A 21,199-nucleotide genomic window follows, 5' to 3' on the forward strand; every position below is an offset into this window, starting at 1 on the left:
TTGAGTCAGGCTCACTCCAGTGCTCCCCCGTGGCCTCGAACTTGTGGTTCCGCCTGAGCCTTGTAGTGATTAAGATTACAGGTGCGCAAGCCAGCAAACCGGCCCCAGAATTGGCTCTTTTAAAAAGTAGGGCCAGGAACCCCGTTTTTACTTTATTTGAAAGACTTTAGGAAATTTCTAAATTTTGTCAGGTGACAGTAATATTAGAAAATATGACTGGGGAAAAGGGTTCCCGTTTTCTAAAGATTAAAAAAAAATGTTAAAGATTTAAAAAGTTGTGGCTAAAAAGCTTAGAGGCTTTTAGCAAGTTGCCACTTATATCTGGTGTAATTTACAATTTTTTTCCTATGTACCCTTGAACCATTTTAAAGGAAGAGGTTAATTTTCAAGGGCTTGAAAGTGATCTTTAAAAACTTAAAAAAAACAAAAACCAGTTACCAGTCTGGGTACCTGTGCCTGCAGAAGCCTGAAGTGTTGGATGGCCCTGGAACTGGAGCTACAGGTGGTTGTGAGCCACTTGATAGGGGTGCTGGGAATTGAACACCAGTCTTCTGCCAGAGCCTCTGTGTTCTCACCACAGTATTATCTCTCCAACCCTGAAAATAATTCTTAAAAATGACAGTTTTTGTTTGTTTATGCTTTCAACTAAGCTTACATTCTCTATTTCCTTTAAAGTCGTATGACTGGAGAAGAAGGAAAAGAAGTTATTGCAGAAATCGAGAAAAACCTTCCTCGGTTGTACACGGTTTTAAAGGTCTGTTTCTTAATGACACCGTACTGCCTCAGTCCGAGCCCTTTGAAATCTTTTCCTTAGTCTTCCAAATCTGGGCTTCCAGGGACAACTCTAATGAGCTTTCTAATAAAATGGTTTTTCCGCTGTGGATGTAGCATTACGCACTGCATTATTAATGCCCTGAAGACAAGATAGCATCAGTTATATTGATGGAACTATTACCTCATTTCTGATTACATATGGTTCTTCAGGTGATTAGTTACCTTATATGTGTTCTCTCACTTCAGTTCATGTCTGTACCACTAAGCTACATCTACAGTCTGCTCTTTAAAGCTCCACTTTGCAGGTTAGGAAATTGGTTAATTTGCCTAAAGTGTCCAGGGTTGTCAGTTCAAAGCTTGTCTTTTATATTAAAACAGTTGTCTGGAATATAAAATCTGTTTGTTTTGAAAGTATAGTTCTGGGTAAGTTGTCCTAAAATGGCAACTGTCTTTGATCTGCTCTTTATATAGACAGTATTTATACACATCCTTTTTTTAGGGGAGGGGCAGAGTGATTTTTCCCTTGGTTCCCTGGGAACCAAGTAGCTTAGCTAGATGACAATCCTGCGTCTGCTTTCCAAGTATTGGGATTATAGGCTGGCACTGGCATACCCCACAATACATGTTATTTATTTCTATTTACATTAATTTTTTGCTAATTTTGCTTGTTTGGAAATTGTTAACACCTTAGAAAATTATAGTTAACTTGTTTTCCTTGTTTAATGGTAATAAATAGTTAATATCAGAGTGAGTGTATTCTTAACCTCATCTGACCACTTAGTGAGATCATAATCTGCCATCAACACTTTTTAATCTTGTTTTTAGAATGAAAAGATTGAACTGAATATCCCGACCTTATTGAAATTCTTACTATCTTTTTTGACAGGGTCTCTAGTCCAGGCTTGCCTTGGACTTCCTAGATAGCTGAGGATGACCTTGAACTTCTGATCCTCCTGCCTCCCAAGTGCTGGGATCACAGGCATGTGCCACCACTTTGCATTTATGCAGTGCTGGAGATTGAACCCAGGGCTTCATGCATGCTAGACAAGCACTGTACCCACCAAAGTAATCCCCAGTCCCAAATTTCTTAAGCATTTTTTAAGACAGAGAAAAAGTGCCTAATACATAGTACCCTTGAGAATTGCTGCATTGCGGCTGCTTCCCTTTCCTAGTCTTAGAGGAAGAAGGCAGCACTCCCTTCTAAAGCTAGCGTCAGTTTTGCTTTTGAGACTTCACTTATTCCTTGTGGAAGAGCCATGTTGCCTGTTTTCTGTCTAATAATTTTAGCATTTTTCATCTGTTGGCCTTTTCTTTGTTTTTGCATGGATATGGGAGATGTCATTTTGTCTTTTCTTAAAAATGTTCTTCGAGTTGATTTTTTTTTTGTTTTGTTTATTTTTTATGTGTGTGGGTATTAACCTGCATGTATGTATGTCTGTGTACCACGTGTGCAGTGACCACAGAACAGAAGAGGGTGTCAGACGGTAGAGATTGGAGTTGTGTTGTGAGCCACCGTGTGTGCACACTGGGAACCAAATGTAGATGTTCTGCTCTCTCCAGTCCCTTTAGTTCGTTCTTTTTCTAGTTCCTCCTCCTTTGCCAGGCTTCCCTATCTTTTTTTCACCACTCCCACAAGGTTGTTGATTGATTGGATTAAAATGCAATGAATTTGGGTTGCAGCTGGTTTTAACTCTAGAAACTCTGTTTCTTTGCTGTCCATGTGATTTTGTTTTGTAGGCTCACATTTGCAGTCCGAGCTCAGAACTGAGTAGTGCTGCTCTACAAGCCTTGGGATTTTGTTTATATAATCCCAGAATTACCTCAGGATTATCAGGTAGGTACTAATGCTAGTCATATCTGTTGACTTTTAGTTTACTATAGTTAAAGTACTGTTGTCTGTGGATAAACGGTAGCCCTCCTTAAGACATTAATTTGGAGCATGTGCACCTATACTGAAGTACAGGGAGTCATACCTCCCATGTGGGTTCTGGGGATTGACGTTAACCAGGCTTGATGGCAAGGGCCTTAACTGGCTCAGTCTTTCTAGTAGAACATCATAAGTTGGAAGTTAATATTTATCTATCTGATTTATGATTGATGTGGTAGTCATACCCCTAAGGAACTGTTGATGAAGAGTTCTTATATAACACTCGTAAGTGTTAGTTTGGAAGTGGTAATGGGGTATAGAACCTGATGCTGTCCAAGTGCTAAGTAGTACTATTGTTCTGTAGTTAGTAGTTTGCAACTGTAAAAGACGCCTACAAGATCACTGTTAGAGGGACTGAGGGGTAGGTAATAAAGATAGCATAAAGTAAGACTCCTTAGCATCCTCAGATGACAGTAGTTAATTGAGTTGTATAAGATAAAAAAAGTTTTCAGTCTGCTACTGTGTGTTTCTCCTTTGGTCAGGATTTTTATTTTGTCAAGAAGTGATACTGGTTAGCATCTCTAGGGTCTGTGATCATTATCTCCATCTGCTTTGTTACTTGTATGTTTCTAGTTGAGAATTTAAAGATTTAATTGAACTATACTATGTAAATGAAATTAAAATGCTTGTTTTTCAGAGGCAAATATTCAAGAACTGCTATTAACCTTGAATGGTATCATTAAGAGTTCAGACAAAAATGTGTGTACCAGGGCACTGTGGGTAATATCCAAACAGACGTTTCCTGCTGAACTTGTTAGCAAAATGGTGAGTCTAGTTTTGGGACGTCTGAATTATATGTCCAAAAGACAGTTGTGGCTCGTCTGATTTGTGTTTGCTTTTGTCATTTAGGTATCCAGTATTATTGATTCGTTGGAAGTGATACTAAGTAAAGGAGAGATACATTCTGCTGTTGTTGATTTTGAAGCATTAAATGTTATTATAAGGTATGGAGTTGATTCTTATATAAATTAGAATAAACAAGCTTTAGAACTTTGAGATTGTAAATTTGATGATGAGATAGATATTAAGCAGCAGGGCTGACAACCCGACTTCTAAAATCTGTGTGAGAGACCCCATTCGTGCAAGTTCTCTGAGCTAAACACCATGAATATGTAGACAGTCACACTGGTACACATACATGCACACACATAAAAGTTTAAAACAATGTTTAAAAAACCAGAAGTGATTATCCTTTAGACCAAGGTAATAAGATGGAAAACTATCTGTAAGTTCGTTCTAAAAGTTTTAAGATAAGACTTTCAAAATAAAATGTGCTCTAAGTGAGCCTCGGCAGGAGCATCTTTGTACCTCACTCAGACATGCTGACAGTGCAGTTTTGCTTATTTTCAACTTTCAAAGGTTTCTTGCAATTATTCCAGCTGTTTGCTTTAACTGTGTTCTGATGTCGACTGACTTGTTTCCGAACACATGCATGTATACATTTTCAAATAATTGGGTTGTGTTATACCTATTTGATGCTCATTTTCCTGGTAATTTCTTTCATAGTGTGAGATTTGAGCATAGCAGGCAATAAATACTCTTCCACTAAGCTGTGCCCCAAACCATGCCTTTTTTTTTTCTCTCTTTTTTAAAAAAAATTGGAGACGGAATCTCATCAAATTGCCTAAGGCTGAACTTGGCTTACCATGTAAGTGAAGTAGGCCTTGAACCTTGTGATCTTTTTAGCCTCTTGAACAGTTGGACTTATGGACATGCCTCATCTGCCCTTGCTTCTTGATAATTTAGCTTGACCTCATCTTTTAAGTTTGTCTGTCATTGGTTTCTCCATTGTAGGCTAATTGAACAAGCACCAGTTCAAATGGGAGAAGAGTCTGTGAGATGGGCCAAATTGGTCATACCATTGGTTGTTCACTCAGCACAAAAAGTACATTTGCGGGGAGCCACTGCTCTAGAAATGGGGATGCCATTGCTGCTTCAGAAACAACAAGAAATAGCCTTGATTACAGAGCACCTTATGACTACTGTGAGTATTTCCTTTCTTTTGTATGTGGTATGAAATTTAATGTGGCAGCTGGTGGGGAGTTCCTGATTGGCCAGGTTAAGGTGTCCTACTGAGAAGTCACGCTGAGGTAGACCTGGTACAAGGGAGGTTTGTTTGGGGAAGGGAGGGGAGGGAGGACCTGGAGAAGAGGTAGAGGCAGATAGGAGCAGAGCTAGGAGGGCAGAAATAGGGAGAGAAGGACCATCCAGGAATGAAGGTCGGGGTGGGGGAGCAAGGGAGCTAGGGAGTGAGTACTAGCAGTTCTTTTTTTTATGTGCTGCCACACTTGGAGGTGGCAGCAGGTTGCTAGGACCGTTTGAGGAGCCTAGCGGAATCCCCCTCTAAGCCAACGATAAGAGTTTGCTGAATTTTGAGTTTAGGAATTTCTTCCTTGAACTTAAAATTTAGCCTAAATTCATTGGTTTAGTTATATTATCTTTGAGGAGTTTTGTTTTGAATCAAAACAGATTTGGACTGGCTGTAGCCCAGTGGTAGGTAGAATGTTAGTTTTGCATGCACAAAAACCTTGGGTACAATCTTAGACATCACAAAAGAATCAAATGCAGAAAAGAATTGTTAGTTTAATCAAATTACTCATATAATAAGTGAATCCAAACATTTTTGCTAAAGTTTAGATATTTTTTATCCCTTCTAATGAGTGATAGAAGAGGGATTATATTCTGCGAAAGGAAGAATTATGTTGGATTCATTTTCTCAGTAGATGCACACTTAAGGCTTATAAACTCATGTGATACAGTTTTCCAGCTACTGTTTCAGGTCTTAAGTTTACCAACTTGTATTCTTGGCAATATTTATTGAACATCGGTTTTGGGTTTTGTTATTGTTTTTTCTCCACCGGAATTGTTCTAAGAGCCTTATTGGTTACTGTGTAAACTTGTAAGGTTTATATATGAGGCATATATATAGTATGAAGAAAATGTCACAATTAGGTCCTTTTAGCAGTGTAAGAACTGGCTGTGTGTATAATAATAATAATAATAATAATAATAGTACCACCAGCTCATTTTAGGTGAGGAAGTCATGATTGCAAAGGGCCCCCAAGGTTTGTGCACTCAGCTAGTTTTCAGGGGGTGTTGTGGGCAGCTTTTCATTTGTAGAAGGGAGCGAGAAAGCGGTTATTACGTAGGACTAGGACTTGGGGACTATAGTAAGATTGTTGTTTTGAGTAAGATCTCACTGTGCACTCTTCCATGGCCCTAGACTTCATTGTATAGACTAGGTTGGCCTTGAACTCAGACTTTTCTGCTTCCTGAGTCTGGGATTAAAGGTGCATGCCCCGAAGCCTGGTTTAATGTAGTGTGTTCCAAAGGACAATCTTGTATTCCTCAGGCACTACCTTTAAAGAAAAAGAAAAAAAAAAGATACTTTTATTGGCCTGGAACTTAATGGCTAGTGAGACCCAGGGTTTTTCTGTGTCACTGACTGTCCTGGAACTCCGTAGACCAGGCTGGTCTAGATTGAACTCACAGATCCACCCCAAGGTTCCTTTTTTCTCCACCCTTCCAGCTTTGGGATTTCAGATATGCACAACTTCGTCAACCTTGTTTGTTTGTTTTTGTTTTGTTTCTTTCTTTCTTTTTTTTTTCAAATGGGTTTGGGAATCAAATTCTAAGTTCTCATACTTTCGTAGCACTTTATTGGCCATGAAGTTTTTATTGGTAATGTGATTTATACAGTAAGACATGTTAGTTTCTTGTTGCTATGATGTCCTTCAGAGAATAAATATAGACTCACAAACAGCAGTTAATAAACATGACTACTTGGGTTTAGGTTTGGTCACTTTGGACCTATGCATTTTATGTCCTGACCAGCGTCGTGATAGGAATCTGTGGTAGAGTGTGTTTCATCTCATCATCTTACAGAGGACAGCACATACATGTAATCCCAGAACTTGGAAGCATAGATATGTGAATCATCTCTGAGTTGGAGGCCAGCTTGTCTTTCATAATATGTAACAGGTCATCCATAGCTGACCTCATCTTAAAAAATATTCAGAGACTAAAAATCATAGTTTATTGGAGGCAAAGGACTAGCTAGAGCAAGATATGCCCTTCAGAGACTCCCCACTACTGTCTCAGATTGTCAGTTTTTATACTAATAACTTTCTTCTCATAGGCCAATGTATACATTACCTAACATGTCTTTTAAATTTGCTTTTAAAATTTATTATATGATGAATGCCAGGATGTATGTACATGGTTTGGCTCAGAGGACAACTTGTATTTTTGGAGATAGTCTTAATAAGGAACTCACTGTGTAGACCTGACTTAAGTCATTTCAGCCTGCCTTTGCCTCCTGAGTGATGGGATTCAAGGCATGCATCACCATGCCCAGTAAGAGGGCAAATTAGGAGTTAGTTAATGTAGATTCTTTTGTTAGGCCTGAGGGGCAAGGGTTTTCACCCTCTCAGCCATCTCAAAGGCTCTTGGTTTTAAGTTATTAGTATGAGAAGATTATTACAGTATCATTTGAATTCTAGTTAATGATGTGCTTCAAGTTTTTAGGAAGAGGTAATGCTGGTAAGAAAAATGTGACCTGAATTGGTAGACATCTGGATGGTCAGTTAAGCATTAAACTTACTGGAATTAGGTGCTTTCCTTTGTCTTTAAACTTATTCAGATTGCTATGTACTGGAGTTTTTGCTTTCTTCAGAGGATGTATATTATTGTGGAAGAGGTTATTTGGTTCAAAAAAATTAATGTACGAAGTTATTAAGAAGGGGAGGGGCAAAGGGGGAAGCAAAAAAGTCCTTAGATTTGGATAATGGATGTTTTGCCTTTTAGAGTATTTGATAAATGTTTTACTTTTGTTTACAGAAATTAATCTCAGAACTCCAAAAGCTATTTATGAGTAAAAATGAGACTTATGTGTTAAAATTATGGCCTTTGTTTGTCAAACTTCTTGGAAAGGTAAGTGAAATATCTTGGAATTCTTGGATTATCTTGGAAAGAATAGTGATTTAGTTAGTATTTTCATAATTTGAACATGACAGCATTTTTACTTTTATTGTGTCTCACACAAGCTTCTGTGGAACTCAATACTCAGTACAAAGCTCAAACACAGCCCTGCAATTTGCATCAATCCTCCTGTATCAGCCTACCAAATGCTGGGATTGTAGCTTGAACCAATGTGCCCAGTTTATGTGTCTGCATGTTTATGTGTATAAAGTTTATGTGTCTGCATGCTTGCACATGCATGTGGAGGCCAGAGGTCAACCCTCAGGCGTTGCTCATTAGTTGCCATCTGCCTGTTCTTATATTTCTTTATTACATTTATTTGTATGACTGAGATACAATGCCCATCAGGACTGCTTGGTGTGGGGGTGGGGTTATTTCCTCCTCCACTGTGAGGTTCCCAGCAATGAACCCAGGTTGCCAGGTCTACCTGCCTCTGTGCTGGGATTAAAGGCATCTCTCTGCCACTGTCTGCCCAGCTTCTACCTTCTTTGAGGCAGGGTTCTCACACTCCTGTACATTGACTGAGGAGGTAACAGTTACTGCCTTTGCCTCCATTTCCACCCTGAAAAATAGATGGGTGTGTTTATTTTAAGAAATTTATTATCTCTTTTTTATTTTTTTCTGTTTTTAATGTGTAGCTCAGGCTGGCCTTGAACTCATTATCCTCCTGCCTTGCCTCCTTCAGTAGATCCTACTGAAATGCACCACTACAACTGGCAAAATTTATTATCTTGTTTATGCACTTGCATGTAGATATGTAGATGTGTGCACAGAGGTCAAGGCAACTTTGTGGAGTTTTTTCAGTTACCACTGATGGGCAAACTCAGGTTTTCAGGCTTTTTTGTTTTTGTCTTTTTCTATACAGAGTTTCTTAGTAACAGCCCTGGATGTCCAGGAAGTCCCTCTGTAGACCAGGCTGGCTTTGAACTCATAAAGATCTACCTGTCTTTGCCTCTGCCTCTTGAGTTCTGGGATTAAAGGGGTACACAGTAACCGTTCAACCATGTTTAGGCCTTCTGTGTGGCTAAGCAAAAGCTTTTGTACTGCTGAGCCATATCACTGGCCCTTTTGCCTAGTTTGTTGTTTTGAGACATAGCCTTATTAAGTAATCCTGGCTATGCTAGAGTAATAATTGTTTAACTTGCTTAATATCTCTTTATTACTCATGCTATAGGTTTTTGTAAGCGATACAGCTTTTGTTTACTGGTTAGATTTTGAATTTCCAAGAACATAGAGTAAGTGAATAAGTAACTTTCTGATGCCTTTTCTTCTTTCTTAGACATTGCACCGAAGTGGGAGTTTCATCAATTCTTTGTTACAGCTGGAAGAACTAGGCTTCCGTAGTGGGACACCCATGATTAAAAAAATAGCTTTCATTGCTTGGAAAAGCTTAATAGATAATTTTGCTTTAAACCCAGGTATGTAAATAGTCTTAAGTTCTTTCAGCATTTATTTTGTAAATTTAGTTGTGTCTGCGTGCTGGGTGTGGTGTGTCTTTAATGAAGGAAAGGGCCTATGGGCAGTGGTAAGAAGGATATTGGACACTTGTGGAGTCTGTTTCTTTTGCTGTTACTCCATGGGTTCTGGGAATCACTTAACATCATCAGACTTGTACATCTTGCTGTTCATGTTTTGCTTTTTTGAGGCAGGTTCTAAGAATGTCGCTGAGGCTGGTGTTGAACTAACTAGGTAGTTAGCCCAAACTAGGTAGCCCAAATTAAGCAAAGTTTTAATTTAGCATGGTATCATTTACTGTTCAGATTTTGGGGGGGGGGGGGCTTTATATTGAAATGTAGTTCTTATTAACTTTACCTTAAGGGAATAGGGACAAATATGTAAATAAGTGTAAGACATTGAAAATTGCTAATATATGACTTACCTAAGTTATTTCAGAAGTTGAACAAAATGAAAACCTATTTGTGACTTTGTACTCTGAGTTAAATGTCATATGTGTCTCTTTAAAGTCACTGCAGTAGGTTTGATTTTATGACTACTTTAGAAAAAAACCAACTTACCAGGAATAATAGAAACACTAGTTGACAAGAAACAGTGATAGCCATGGAATTAAGATTTTAATGACTTAGTTTTCTCCTCATAGCTCTAGAAATGTGCTCCAAACTGGATTCCTTTAGACTTGTCTTCACCTTATCATAATGCTCAGGTGGAGTATTTAACACTATTTATATGAAAATAGCCAAAAACATCAATATACATATTTAATAGACTAAGTTAAGTTTTATAGGTTGAATATTATAGATTAGAGGTGGTACACTGCTCTAATCTCAGTTCTCCAGAGGTTGACTCAGATGGATCTCTGTAAGTTTGAGGCCAGCTTGATCTACATAGTGAGCTCCAGGATCTACTCACACACAAAAAACAAAAAACCAAGCTAGGAGATTGTTTAGATAGTTTAGTCCTAGGTAGTATATGTTTGCATCTTTGTGGCATAACATCTAGACTTCTTATAGAAGTGATGATCAAATTGATAAAGTAGTTAAATACTGAGGGACGATACACCATTAAACACTATCTTTGACGTCTCAGTCCTTCTGAAGTCTTGTGATAATGATGTTGGAGCAAAGATTGTATCTTAGTTTTCTGTACTCAAGTCAAGAACACATCTAGTAAAAATATTCTTTAAAGAATTGGCTTTGAGGGTCTGGAGAGAGATGTGTTAGTGGTTGAGAGTGCTTGCTGCTATTCCAGAAGACACGCCCATATTGGAAGGCTTAGAGCTGCTTGGGTAGTCCCAGCTCCAGAGGGTCTGATACCCTCTTCTGGGTTCCAAGGGCATCTACACACACATGATATATACTCCCCCAGATATACACACATACACATAAAAATGAAAGCAAATCTCAAGAATTAGCAAATAAGACAAACAACTTTGAGTTTCATTTTTGTGTTGAAGTCTAAAAATAAACTAGGGCGCAGGCTGACTAAATATTTAACTTTCTAAAAATTAGATGGCATTAGTGGTAATGGTGCTTGCTCTATGTAGGTAGGTAGATAGGTATATTTGTTTTTTGGGGACAGGGAGGGTTTCTTTGTGTATCCCTGACTGTCCTGTAACTCTGTAGACCAAGCCGGTCTCGAACTCAGAGATACCCGGTATGTGTTCCCCACTGCCTGGCCATTAGTTGATTTTTTTTTTAAATAACCTTTGTTGTTACGATGTAAAAACATGCCTCCATTTCTTTTGTTGTTTTGAGGTAAAATCTTACGTTGATCATATTGTTGGCTTATACCTCCTGATCCTCTTGTCCTTCCCTGTGTCCTGCAGGGCATGAGCCACTATGGTTCTTTGCCTCTATTTCTTTTAGGAAATTGGAGCATCCTTGACTTGAATCCACTAAATGGACTAGCATCCATTCAGTTATAACAACCTGAAATATACTGTAGATATTGCCACATGTCCACATTCTTGGTGGGAATAGTAACCCTGTTATGTTACACTGTATCTAATCTTACAGGTTCTATTCTGATTTTGGCCTAGTTGTACTGGAGTTTGTCAAAGTGAAAAGTTTATTCTGACCTTTTTTGCTACAGCAATTAACTTGTGTTCATATTTTCTTTTAAGATATACTTTGTAGTGCAAAAAGACTGAAGTTGTTAATGCAGCCTTTGAGTTCCATCCATGTGAGAACAGAAACTTTAGCACTAACAAAACTAGAAGTCTGGTGGTATTTACTGATGAGACTTGGGCCTCAGCTCCCTGCCAATTTTGAACAGGTAATATAATTATTAACTGTTAACTTAAACATTTTATGTTGCTTGTTTTTGCATAGGGTCTTACTATGCAGCCCTGTCTGGGCTGGAACTCCCTCTGTCTATTCCGCTGGCCTCAAACTCATATATCTGTCTCTGCTTCCTGCATGCTGCAATTATGGGTATTCACCACCATGCCTGGCATATGTTCCTAATTCTTACCAGTCTAATTGCAGAGGTTTTTTTCTTGTTGTTTGGTCATTACATATCAGTATTTTGAAGGTCTTTTATGCTTTTAAGAACTCGAATGTAATTCAGAGTATTCTCCAGTGGCCTAAAATGGGGTATCATTTATAAACCTAATTATCAAATGCCAACATACCTATTAGTTTAGAGCATTTGGTTTTTTTATTTAAAAAATTACTCATTTTTCTATGTTTTTGGGTGTTTTGCCTACATGTATTTCTGCACTGCTTCTGTGCCTGCCAATGCTGGCGAGAAACGTGGATTCCTGGGACTGGACTTATGGTTGTGAGGTCCTCTGTGGGCAATTGGAATCAAACCTGGCCCTTTGAAGGAGTAGCCAGTGTTGAGTACTGAGCTCTCTCTCCAGACACTCTTTTTAAAATGAACTTTAATGTTTAGCAGTTAGTTAACATTAATGTGCTATACATAAGGTTATATAAATAAAATGCTTCCCCTCCCCCCCTAATTTCTGAGGACATAGTTAAAGCAGTCATTTAAAATATCTACTGACACTAATTTAATCCGATTCAAGCCTATCTTGTTTGGCAATTTCTTTGATGGTTTCTAATTAAGAAAACATTAAAAAAGACTTGTATATCTGTAGTAAATTGCTTTTTTGGAAGGTGCATTTGTACTAGAGCCTTTGTCCCCTGTTGGTGCCCTTTCATTAAGGCACGTTCCTATAGTTTAAAACAGGTTGTTCTTGAACTTGGGGCTGTTTCTCTCTTTGTTCTCTTGAGTTACTGGCATATGAGTAAGCCATGAACCATATTATTTAGATTTTGGGTTTTTGGTTTTTTTCTTTGGAGGTAGGACTTGCTTTGTAGCCAAGAATAGCTTTCTGGTCTTCCTGCCTTCATCTTCCAAATGCTGGGATTATAGGTATTTATACCTTTAGAGTACTAGGACTTCACACATGCCAATTGAACTACATCAGCCATACTATTCTTGTTTGGAAATCTTGGGGGACCCTCTGTATACTAGGGGAGCTACCAATGAGCTTTATCACTGGCTTTAGTTCCTGAGTTTTAGATAGAAGCCTTCCAAATTTGATATAACATAATTGAAAGTTGACATTAAGTAAATCATAATGATATCCTCCAAATATGCCATAATAAGGTCCTAAGAGTCTAATCTGGTTATCCATTTTAATGGAAGAGCATAGTAAATATAGATGAGACTGGTAGTGGATGATTTTAGAAGTAAGCTTTAAACTATCTTGATATTTCTAACGTGACTTCACAAAAGCTATCTGTTGCTTACTGGTAGTGAGTATGCTCAACCAGTGCCCCACCATGAGTTTATTTTTTGGGGTGGCTGTGGGTTGTATATGTTTAATTTGGGTTTTCAAGGCAGATAGCCTGGCTGACCCTGAACTCAAAGATTGGCCTGCCTCTGCCATTGCTTCTTCACCATGGGTTTAATCTGGAACACCAAAGAAGAATTAAAAAACTTAAATCAGCCAGGCATGGTGGTGCACACTTTTAATCCTGTGAGTCAGGACTACACAGAGAAACCCTGCCCCCTCCCCAAAATAAAACAAGGGTTGGGGATTTCAGCTAAGTTGACTGGATGCTTGCTTAGCATGCCTGGTACCCTATAGTCAAACTAATGACCCAGGTAAATGGGAATGTACTGGAGTGAAACTCTAGAACTGGAGAAGTAGAGGAAAAAGAGTTATTATGCTTTGTCATCTTGGCTATATGTTGAGTTCAAGGACAGTCTGGGTTGCAGAAAACCCTATTGGGGGAAAAATGTAAATACAGGAGTAGCATGTGTAACTGACTCAATTTATTTGTCAAAGCTATTAATGTATGTGCTTTGAGATTTAGAACTAACCAAAACAGAGATAGTAACTTAGACAAATATAAGTCTCGAAAACTTGTCTTGCATTTCAGTTTGTTTGCTTTTGTTTTTTTGTTTGCTTTTGTTTTTGTTTTGTTTTGCTGTGTGGTCTTGGCTGACTAGGAACTTGAGATTCGCCTACTTCTGCCTCCTGAATTTGCTAGGATTCAAGGCATATGCCCACCCTTACTAGACTTGCATTTTCATTTTTAATTCATGGGATAACCAATAAAATTTAGTACAGGTTCAATATTTGTTGTTGATAAAATATTTATGACTGTAAATGTTTCATATTTTTCTAGATCTTAGGAATCGTCGAAAGAATTTTTAGATTTAATTATTTTAAGAGTATAATAAGTGTTTTACCTGCATATATGCCTCTATGCACTTACCTGGTGCTCATGGAGGTCAGAAAGAGGGATTGAGTCTTCTGGAACTAGATGGCTGTAAGCTATCATGTAAATTCGGGAAACTGAACCCACATCTGCAAGAATAACAAATGTTCCTAACTTCTGAGATCTTTCTACCTCAAGATCTTGGGATATTTGGATATAAGGAATAGAACTAAAGTTTAACCATAAAATTTATGTTATATACAGAATTATACAAGGTAATTTTATTTTGCTACCTCTTCCATGAGATTGGTCATGTTTAGGATTAAAAAAAATTTTATAAGCAGATCTTAGGGGTGGAGAGATGCTCAGTGGCTAAAAACACAGACTGCTCTTCCAGAGAACCAGGATTTAATTTCCAGCACCCGTGGCAGCTAATAACTATAACTCTAGTTCTAGGGAACATCCTCACTTTAATACACATAAAATAAAAATGTTATTTAAAAGAAAACTTAATCAGGTCTTAAGTTTTTAAGTTGTCTTGCTCTGTGTCTGGAGAATTTGCTTCTGAATAAGAATACATAGCTTGTAAAGCTTTATCATAAACTTGACAATGACATTGTTACTATTTTGCCTTCTTATCTGTTAGGTTTGTGTGCCACTGATTCAGAGTACAATAAGTGTTGATAGTATTGCTTCACCTCAAGGCAGTTCATCTCGAGGATCTACTTCTCCTGGCTTGAGTCCACTGACTCCTGGAAATAAAGGTGAGAGATTTTTTTTTTTTTTCTCTTTGAAAATGGGATTAAAAAGTCCTTTTTTTTTTTTTTTTTTTCTTTTTAAATTTGAGACAGGACTTGTTGACGTTAATCTTCATGTGGTAACCCTCTGCCTCTCAAGTGTTGGGATTAGAGGTCATGCCTCTAATAATCTTAACTTATATTATCTTAGTTACTGATAACTTTTATCTAGATTATTGTGAGTGGTTGGAAAACAATTTTTCTTGTTTTGCTTTTTACCTTGCTTTGTCATTAGGTCTCACTATGTATGTAGTCCAGCTAGATTTTAATTTTTTCCTGTGTGAGGCAGTGCTTCACTGTGTAGCCTAGATTGACTTGAATTTGAACTCTTTGTTTTTGAGACATGGTCTCACTATATAGTTCTGGTTAGGCTGGAACCCACTATGATGACCATGAACTGACATGAATCCTGCCTCCAAATGCTGGGATTGCAAATGGGTATAACCAAGCCCAGCTCTTTTCATGCTACTGTGCTTGTATGAAAAAAAAAAAAAAAAACAGGTCTTAAAAGATGTTTTACATTGGGAAGCAATAAGGTACGTTATTTTAGTCATTTTCAACTTACAGTTTCTGTTCAAGTACAGAGAAGCTTGGTATTAATTTCAAGGTTTGTATTAATGTTTGAGAAATTTACATCATATTTTCAAAGGTATATAGTATCTTGATAGGACATATAACTTGAGTAATTTGGTCTTTCTCTCTTAAAGGTGCTTCTTACGGAACGCCTCGTGTGAACCTGGGTTCAAATATAGGTGGAATGGCTACAATCCCTTCTATTCAGCTTTTGGGACTGGAAATGATGCTTCATTTTTTGTTGGGTCCAGAAGTCTTGAGTTTTGCCAAGCAGCACAAGATTGTATTGAGTTTAGGTATTTAATTTTGAAATAATTTCATGCATTTGGAACATTCCAAAACATAACTGTTGGATGGAAGAGAGGCCTCAGTTTCATAATAGCCTACTAATAATGATGATGATGAGCATAATTTATTTTCCTTTCTGCTGTTTTTGTTTTTTTGTTTTTTTTTTTTGTTTTGTTTTTTTTTTTTGGACACAGGGTTTCTGTGTGTATGTAACAGCCCTTGCTAGCGTGAAACAAGAGCTCCATCTGCTTCTGCCTCCCAAGTGCTGGGATTAAAGGCGTGACCCATTATGACTGGCTGAATTTAAATCTTTTAAGGCATTTAAGACATTTAAGAATATTTCGGGGGGAGGGGTGAGAAATTTGCTTCATGAGTCTTTTAGCCTGACTGTATTTGCTGTTTGTGTTTAGAGCCCCTGGAACATCCACTCATCAGCAGCCCTTCTTTCTTCTCCAAGTATGCACATACGCTCATCACTGCTGTTCATGACAGCTTTGTCGCAGTTGGAAAGGATGCTTCAGGTAAATTAGGGAAGTTTTAAAATTCAGAAGTGTTCATTTCTTAAGGCTATAGCTTGTGTGCTTGTACATTGGTGTGGTCATACATTTGCCACAGCACATGTGGCTGTCAGAGGACAACTTTCTTGGGACTCAAGTTCGCTACCATGTGCGCCTTGGGGATTGAATTTAGACTATCAGGGTTGGAAGCAGGTACCTTTTACCCACCGAACCATCTTATCAGCCACCACTTTAATGGAAGATAAAATAGCAAATATTTGTGTGGTGTTAACTCATTGGCCAGATTGTACACAAAAAAATGTCTATTTTTTTTTCTTTGATGTAACTTGTATTAAACCATTAGAAATGGGGAGATTGGAATGACTGACAGCATGGTAGAGGCAGGGGCAGGCCATCTGTGATAATCTATGCCCGTGTTGTCTATGTAGCACATGCCAGGCATGTCAAAACAACTTAGGAGAAGAAGTAAGTTGTACAAAGAGATAAATAGTAACATAAAATTTTATAAGTGACTAATGGAGGTCTGGTTCAAGCCTAGACTCTGCATCTTCAGTCTTTGCATTTAACTTTGTGTTCAGGGCTCAACAAAAGAAATGTAAAGCCTTGGGTGGTGACTTACCTTTGTAAGGTAGGATTGAGGTCACCCTGGACAGCAGAATGAGACCTTGTTTTCAAATTAGACATGAATGAGTGTGGTAGCAAACCATCCCGGCACTGCAGAAGCTGAGGCATGGGGTCATTGATTTGAGGCTGACCTGATTTCCAGACCTAGAGCCTGTCATGAAAATAAGTAGCTGCTTGGAAAATGAAACATTTTGTTCCATCATACATGCATGTGTGTATTCATGCATTGCCACATGTTGAGGACAGAGGACAACTTTTAGAAGTTGGTTCTCTCCGCTATGTGGGAGTCTCAGGATTGAACTCTGCTTACCAGACCTGGCAGTAAGTGCCTGAACACCATTTCATTGGTTCTTTTTATTTGTTTTGTAATAAATAAAAGGGTAGGTGTGGATGTGGGTTGAGGGCCATAGAATCTAGACTGGGGGAGACTTGGCATCCTTTGGAGAAAGCATCTTGGTCTGTGTAGCTCTGCTGGCCTTGTAGTCTTGTCCTTGCCTCTTAAGTGCAGGGATTATAAGTGTCACCAGGCATGGTGACGGTGTCTTTCTAAATGATTGTTTTCCTTTCTGCAAGAGTGGTGAGTATACAACATTAAAAGGCTAAAAAAAATCCTACAGAAGGAAAAAGAGTAGGAAAAGTAGAAACATTTATTTTTTGTTATATGATTGGCCCATTGTTAGCATGTTGTAGTCCTTCTTAAGTTTAATTTCTTAAGATGTTTAATTAAAGAAACATTGAAATGGGGGTTTTATAGGTAGTATAAGGAAATAATATTCAAATTAGTTTTGAGTTTGCTGTTTCTTTAGTTTGAGGAACTGGAGAAAAGTTTGAGTTATTTTATGTGTATGATTTTTGTCTGCATGTGTATGTGTACTGAGTGTGCCTAGTGCTTAAGGAAGTTATAAGAGGACATCATATTCCTTAGGAGTGGAGTTACAGATCTTATGCTAGGAACTGAACCCCATCTATTTCCTTGACAGATGCAGTAGTCAGTGCTATCTGGAAGGAGCTAATTAGTTTGGTGAAGTCAGTTACTGAGTCAGGTAAGCCCTATTGCAGTGCTCCCCAGCCTTCACAGAAGCCCAGGTGCAGTGCTTCCCTAGCCAGTGCTGTCCTCCTTTTGTTGTAATCCCAGTTGGTATCCAGAATTATACTTTTTTAAACCGTTTACTTAACAGGGATTGTTACTTTGTAAAACAATTGTTATAACTCTCTAGTAGATAATACTTAAAAAACATATTTAGAATTATTTTCTTCTTTTATTCTTTTTGTTGTAATCCCAGTTGGTATCCAGAATTATACTTTTTTAAACAGTTTACTTAACAGGGATTGTTACTTTGTAAAACAATTGTTATAACTCTTTAGTAGATAATACTTAAAAAACATGTTTAGAATTATTTTCTTCTTTTATTCTTTGATAGGAAACAGAAAAGAAAGATCAGGTTCTGAAGTTTTGACCCTCCTACTAAAATCTTTGGAAAACATAGTGAAGTCAGAAGTATTTCCTGTATCAAAAACACTGGTAAATATGTTTGTAGATTCCCTCAGCGTCTAAGTTTGAAGTTTAGTTTATATTGATACTTGTTCAGATGAGATTTGGCACAGACCTTTTGACTTAACAGTTTATTGTGCCATTCAAATATCATTTGAAACCTATATAGTAAGCAGCTGAGCAGCAGTCGGCACTGCAGTGAGGTTAAAGGGCTCAGCCTTTCCCCAATAGTGGAATGAAAGACGTGCAGCTTGAGTTGAGCATACTCTAATGTCTGGAGTGCAAGGTAACATTGTTGACTTCCTATTAAATGTGCTTTAAATTTAAATAGTAGGTATGGAAAAATGTAATTTTCATAATATATTGAACAAATAACACTTTTAAATTCTGAGTCTTGCTGTTTCGGACTATGACATTTAATTAACACTGCAGAGTAGTATAGTAGATGGTATCAGGGGCTGTGGAGGAGATTAGGTTGAATCAACAAAGAGAATTTGGGCGATTAATTGATTTCTTGGTTCATCAGTTCTGAACTTGGGTTTGTAAAGACAGTGCAGTTGGTTTATACTAAGTGAGTTTATGCTTGCAGAGCGCTCTGGACAGGGTTCACATTAATGCTGTCAGTTTCAGTTTGTTTCCAGAACAACTGATTTGCTTTTACTAAGAATTGCTAGGTTTACTACAACTACTAGTTGACCTACTACAAACACAGGAAGACTTTGGTGAACAGTTCAGGAGGCTCGAGCATCTCTGGATTTGTAATCAGAGTCAACTTGTAGTTAACAAGCTATTGAGATGTTTGCTTCTAGGCCTATTATAGTAAATATTAATTGCAGAATTTCTCATAACAATGCAAAAAAAGTGTGAAGGTTCATTTTTTACTCAGTAATACAAAAACTGGTAATAAGGAGGAAGTTATTTTATTTTTGAACTTTTAGAATAATGTCAATATATACATAATCGATAAATGTAGTGAATCATGAGTGATGGTCACTTCTTTTTTTTTTTTGTGATGGTCACTAATAATAAATTGTCAAATATAGATGACACTGTAAGATTTTTGCTATGTAACAAGTTTTCAGGTTTTTATGACTAACTACTGTAAAATCTTTCTTCCTTAGGTTCTCATGGAAATTACAGTTAAAGGACTTCCTCAGAAAGTATTAGGTTCACCAGCATATCAGGTTGCTAATATGGATGTTCTTAATGCAAGTATCTTAAATGTAGTGTAGTGATGTGATAAAGATTGGCAAAACAAAAACTTCTGTTAGATTTCTTAAAAAAATAATTAACTGTATTTGTTAAAAAACTTGTATGCAAAATAATAGATTGCTGTGAAAAATTAAAGATGGTGCTGTGCCAGTAAGTGAACATACTGCCCTGGGTTGAGTAGTGGATTCTAGAAGGAAAGTTTTCTGTTTGTTTGTGTGGAATAATATTAGTGGCTACTGCTAAAATATTTGAAAGCTTAATATTAGCTTGATACTGTGAGAAATTCTAGGTGAGTGTGTTAGTTATGTTTTGTTAGTAATAGCTGAAGCCTCACTATCTGATTTCTTAAAGGAGGCCTGAGATCCAGAGTATAGAGATGTATTTGATATTTATTTATTTAAAAATATGTATTTACTGTTCATTTTACTCTTCGTGTGTGTGTGTGTGTGTATAGAGATGTATTTGATATTTATTTATTTAAAATATATGTATTTACTGTTCATTTTACTCTGTGTGTGTGTATAGAGATGTATTTGATATTTATTTATTTAAAATATATGTATTTACTGTTCATTTTACTCTTTGTGTGTGTGTGTGTGTGTGTTTGTGTGTTTGTGTGTTTGTGTGTGCGCGCAATACGCAGAGACCAGGAGAAAGTGTCATAATCTCCTGGAGCTAGAGTTAAGGAGCTTGCGAGCCATCTGATTTGGGTATGAGAACTGAAGTGTGGGCCTTTGTAAGAATAGAACACTCTTTTAGCCACTGGACCATCTATTTAGTTTCTTTTTTTTAAAAGAAAAATTGAAGGTCTGTGTAGTTTGCATAAGACTGCTGTAGGTCAGACTTGCTTCTAAAATCTCAAACTCACATATCTCCCTGCCTCTGCTGCCTATGTGCTGTCGTAGCTGGCTTGTTTGTGTGTTCTAATGACAGGATCTCACTGTCCCACACTGGCCTTGGACTCAACACTCTTGCTACCTCAACCTACTGGGTGTTTTAACTGCAAGTGTGTGCCACTATGCCTGACATTGTGTGTGGTTTTTAGAAATAAAACTGCTGTCATCATAACTGTTGTGATCATACCTTAAATAATGCTAAAAAAGATAAATTATTCATGCTAAAAATAAATCATGTTGAGTGACTGTAGAAAACAAACAGTTCTTTTTAGCCGGATTTGTAACTCTGTTTCCTTCCCTTTGCAGGGAACTCCAGCATTGTTCTTAATCCAGTTAATTTTAAACAAGAATCTTTTAGAATGTGGTGTAGAAGATGAAAAGTAAGTCTGTAACTTTGTTTTTATCTTAAATTCAGTCATGGTCTCTAAATCTCAGGTTGGCCTTGGATTGCTATGTAAAGAAACTTGTAAGAATTTATTCTCCTTTCTCTACTTCCTAACTTCCAGCATAACAGATGTGTATTACTATGCTCTTTGTCTTTTGGTGTTTTTATTTGGACCATATCTGTATCCCTGTCTAGTCTGGTTGTATAGACCAGCCTGATGTACAGCCATGCCTATCCTTGAACAAAGACATCTGCCTACCTCTCCTGGGATTAAAGCTTGTGTCACTAATCCCGTGTGTGTGTGTGTGTGTGTGTGTGTGTGTGTGTGTGTGTGTGTGTGTGTTTGTGTGTTTTACTTTTTCATGAGCGATGATTATATATGGAGGAGATTCTTTGTCTTTTTCCTTTTCCCCCAAAGACAGGTTTTCTCTGTGGCTCTGGCTGTCCTGGAACTCACTTTAGACCAGGCTGGCCTCTAACTCAGAGATTGACTTGCTGTCTCTGCCTAGTGAGTGCTGGGATTAGAGGCATGTGCCACCACTGCCTGGTAAATAAATGAGAGTCTCTTTGTTGTAGTTCATAAGTTTGATTTTAAAATT

The 21,199-nt window shown here is 37.6% G+C and overlaps 1 protein-coding gene across 1 annotated transcript in view; it reads left to right on the top strand.

The window, feature by feature from the left end:
* Positions 1 to 21,199, top strand: part of Rif1 (replication timing regulatory factor 1) — a 48,491-nt gene that overhangs the window by 690 nt on the left and 26,602 nt on the right. Inside the window, 15 exon segments of the mRNA XM_032903279.1 lie at positions 676 to 754; positions 2,512 to 2,608; positions 3,339 to 3,466; positions 3,551 to 3,645; positions 4,496 to 4,685; positions 7,541 to 7,633; positions 8,961 to 9,099; positions 11,262 to 11,413; positions 14,462 to 14,579; positions 15,320 to 15,481; positions 15,884 to 15,994; positions 17,596 to 17,658; positions 18,037 to 18,137; positions 19,229 to 19,315; positions 20,522 to 20,595. Of these exon segments, the coding sequence (XP_032759170.1) occupies positions 676 to 754; positions 2,512 to 2,608; positions 3,339 to 3,466; positions 3,551 to 3,645; positions 4,496 to 4,685; positions 7,541 to 7,633; positions 8,961 to 9,099; positions 11,262 to 11,413; positions 14,462 to 14,579; positions 15,320 to 15,481; positions 15,884 to 15,994; positions 17,596 to 17,658; positions 18,037 to 18,137; positions 19,229 to 19,315; positions 20,522 to 20,595 (1,689 nt within the window).

This window comes from Rattus rattus, chromosome 5, assembly GCF_011064425.1.
Source record: "Rattus rattus isolate New Zealand chromosome 5, Rrattus_CSIRO_v1, whole genome shotgun sequence".
Classification (NCBI taxonomy): Eukaryota; Metazoa; Chordata; class Mammalia; order Rodentia; family Muridae; genus Rattus; species Rattus rattus.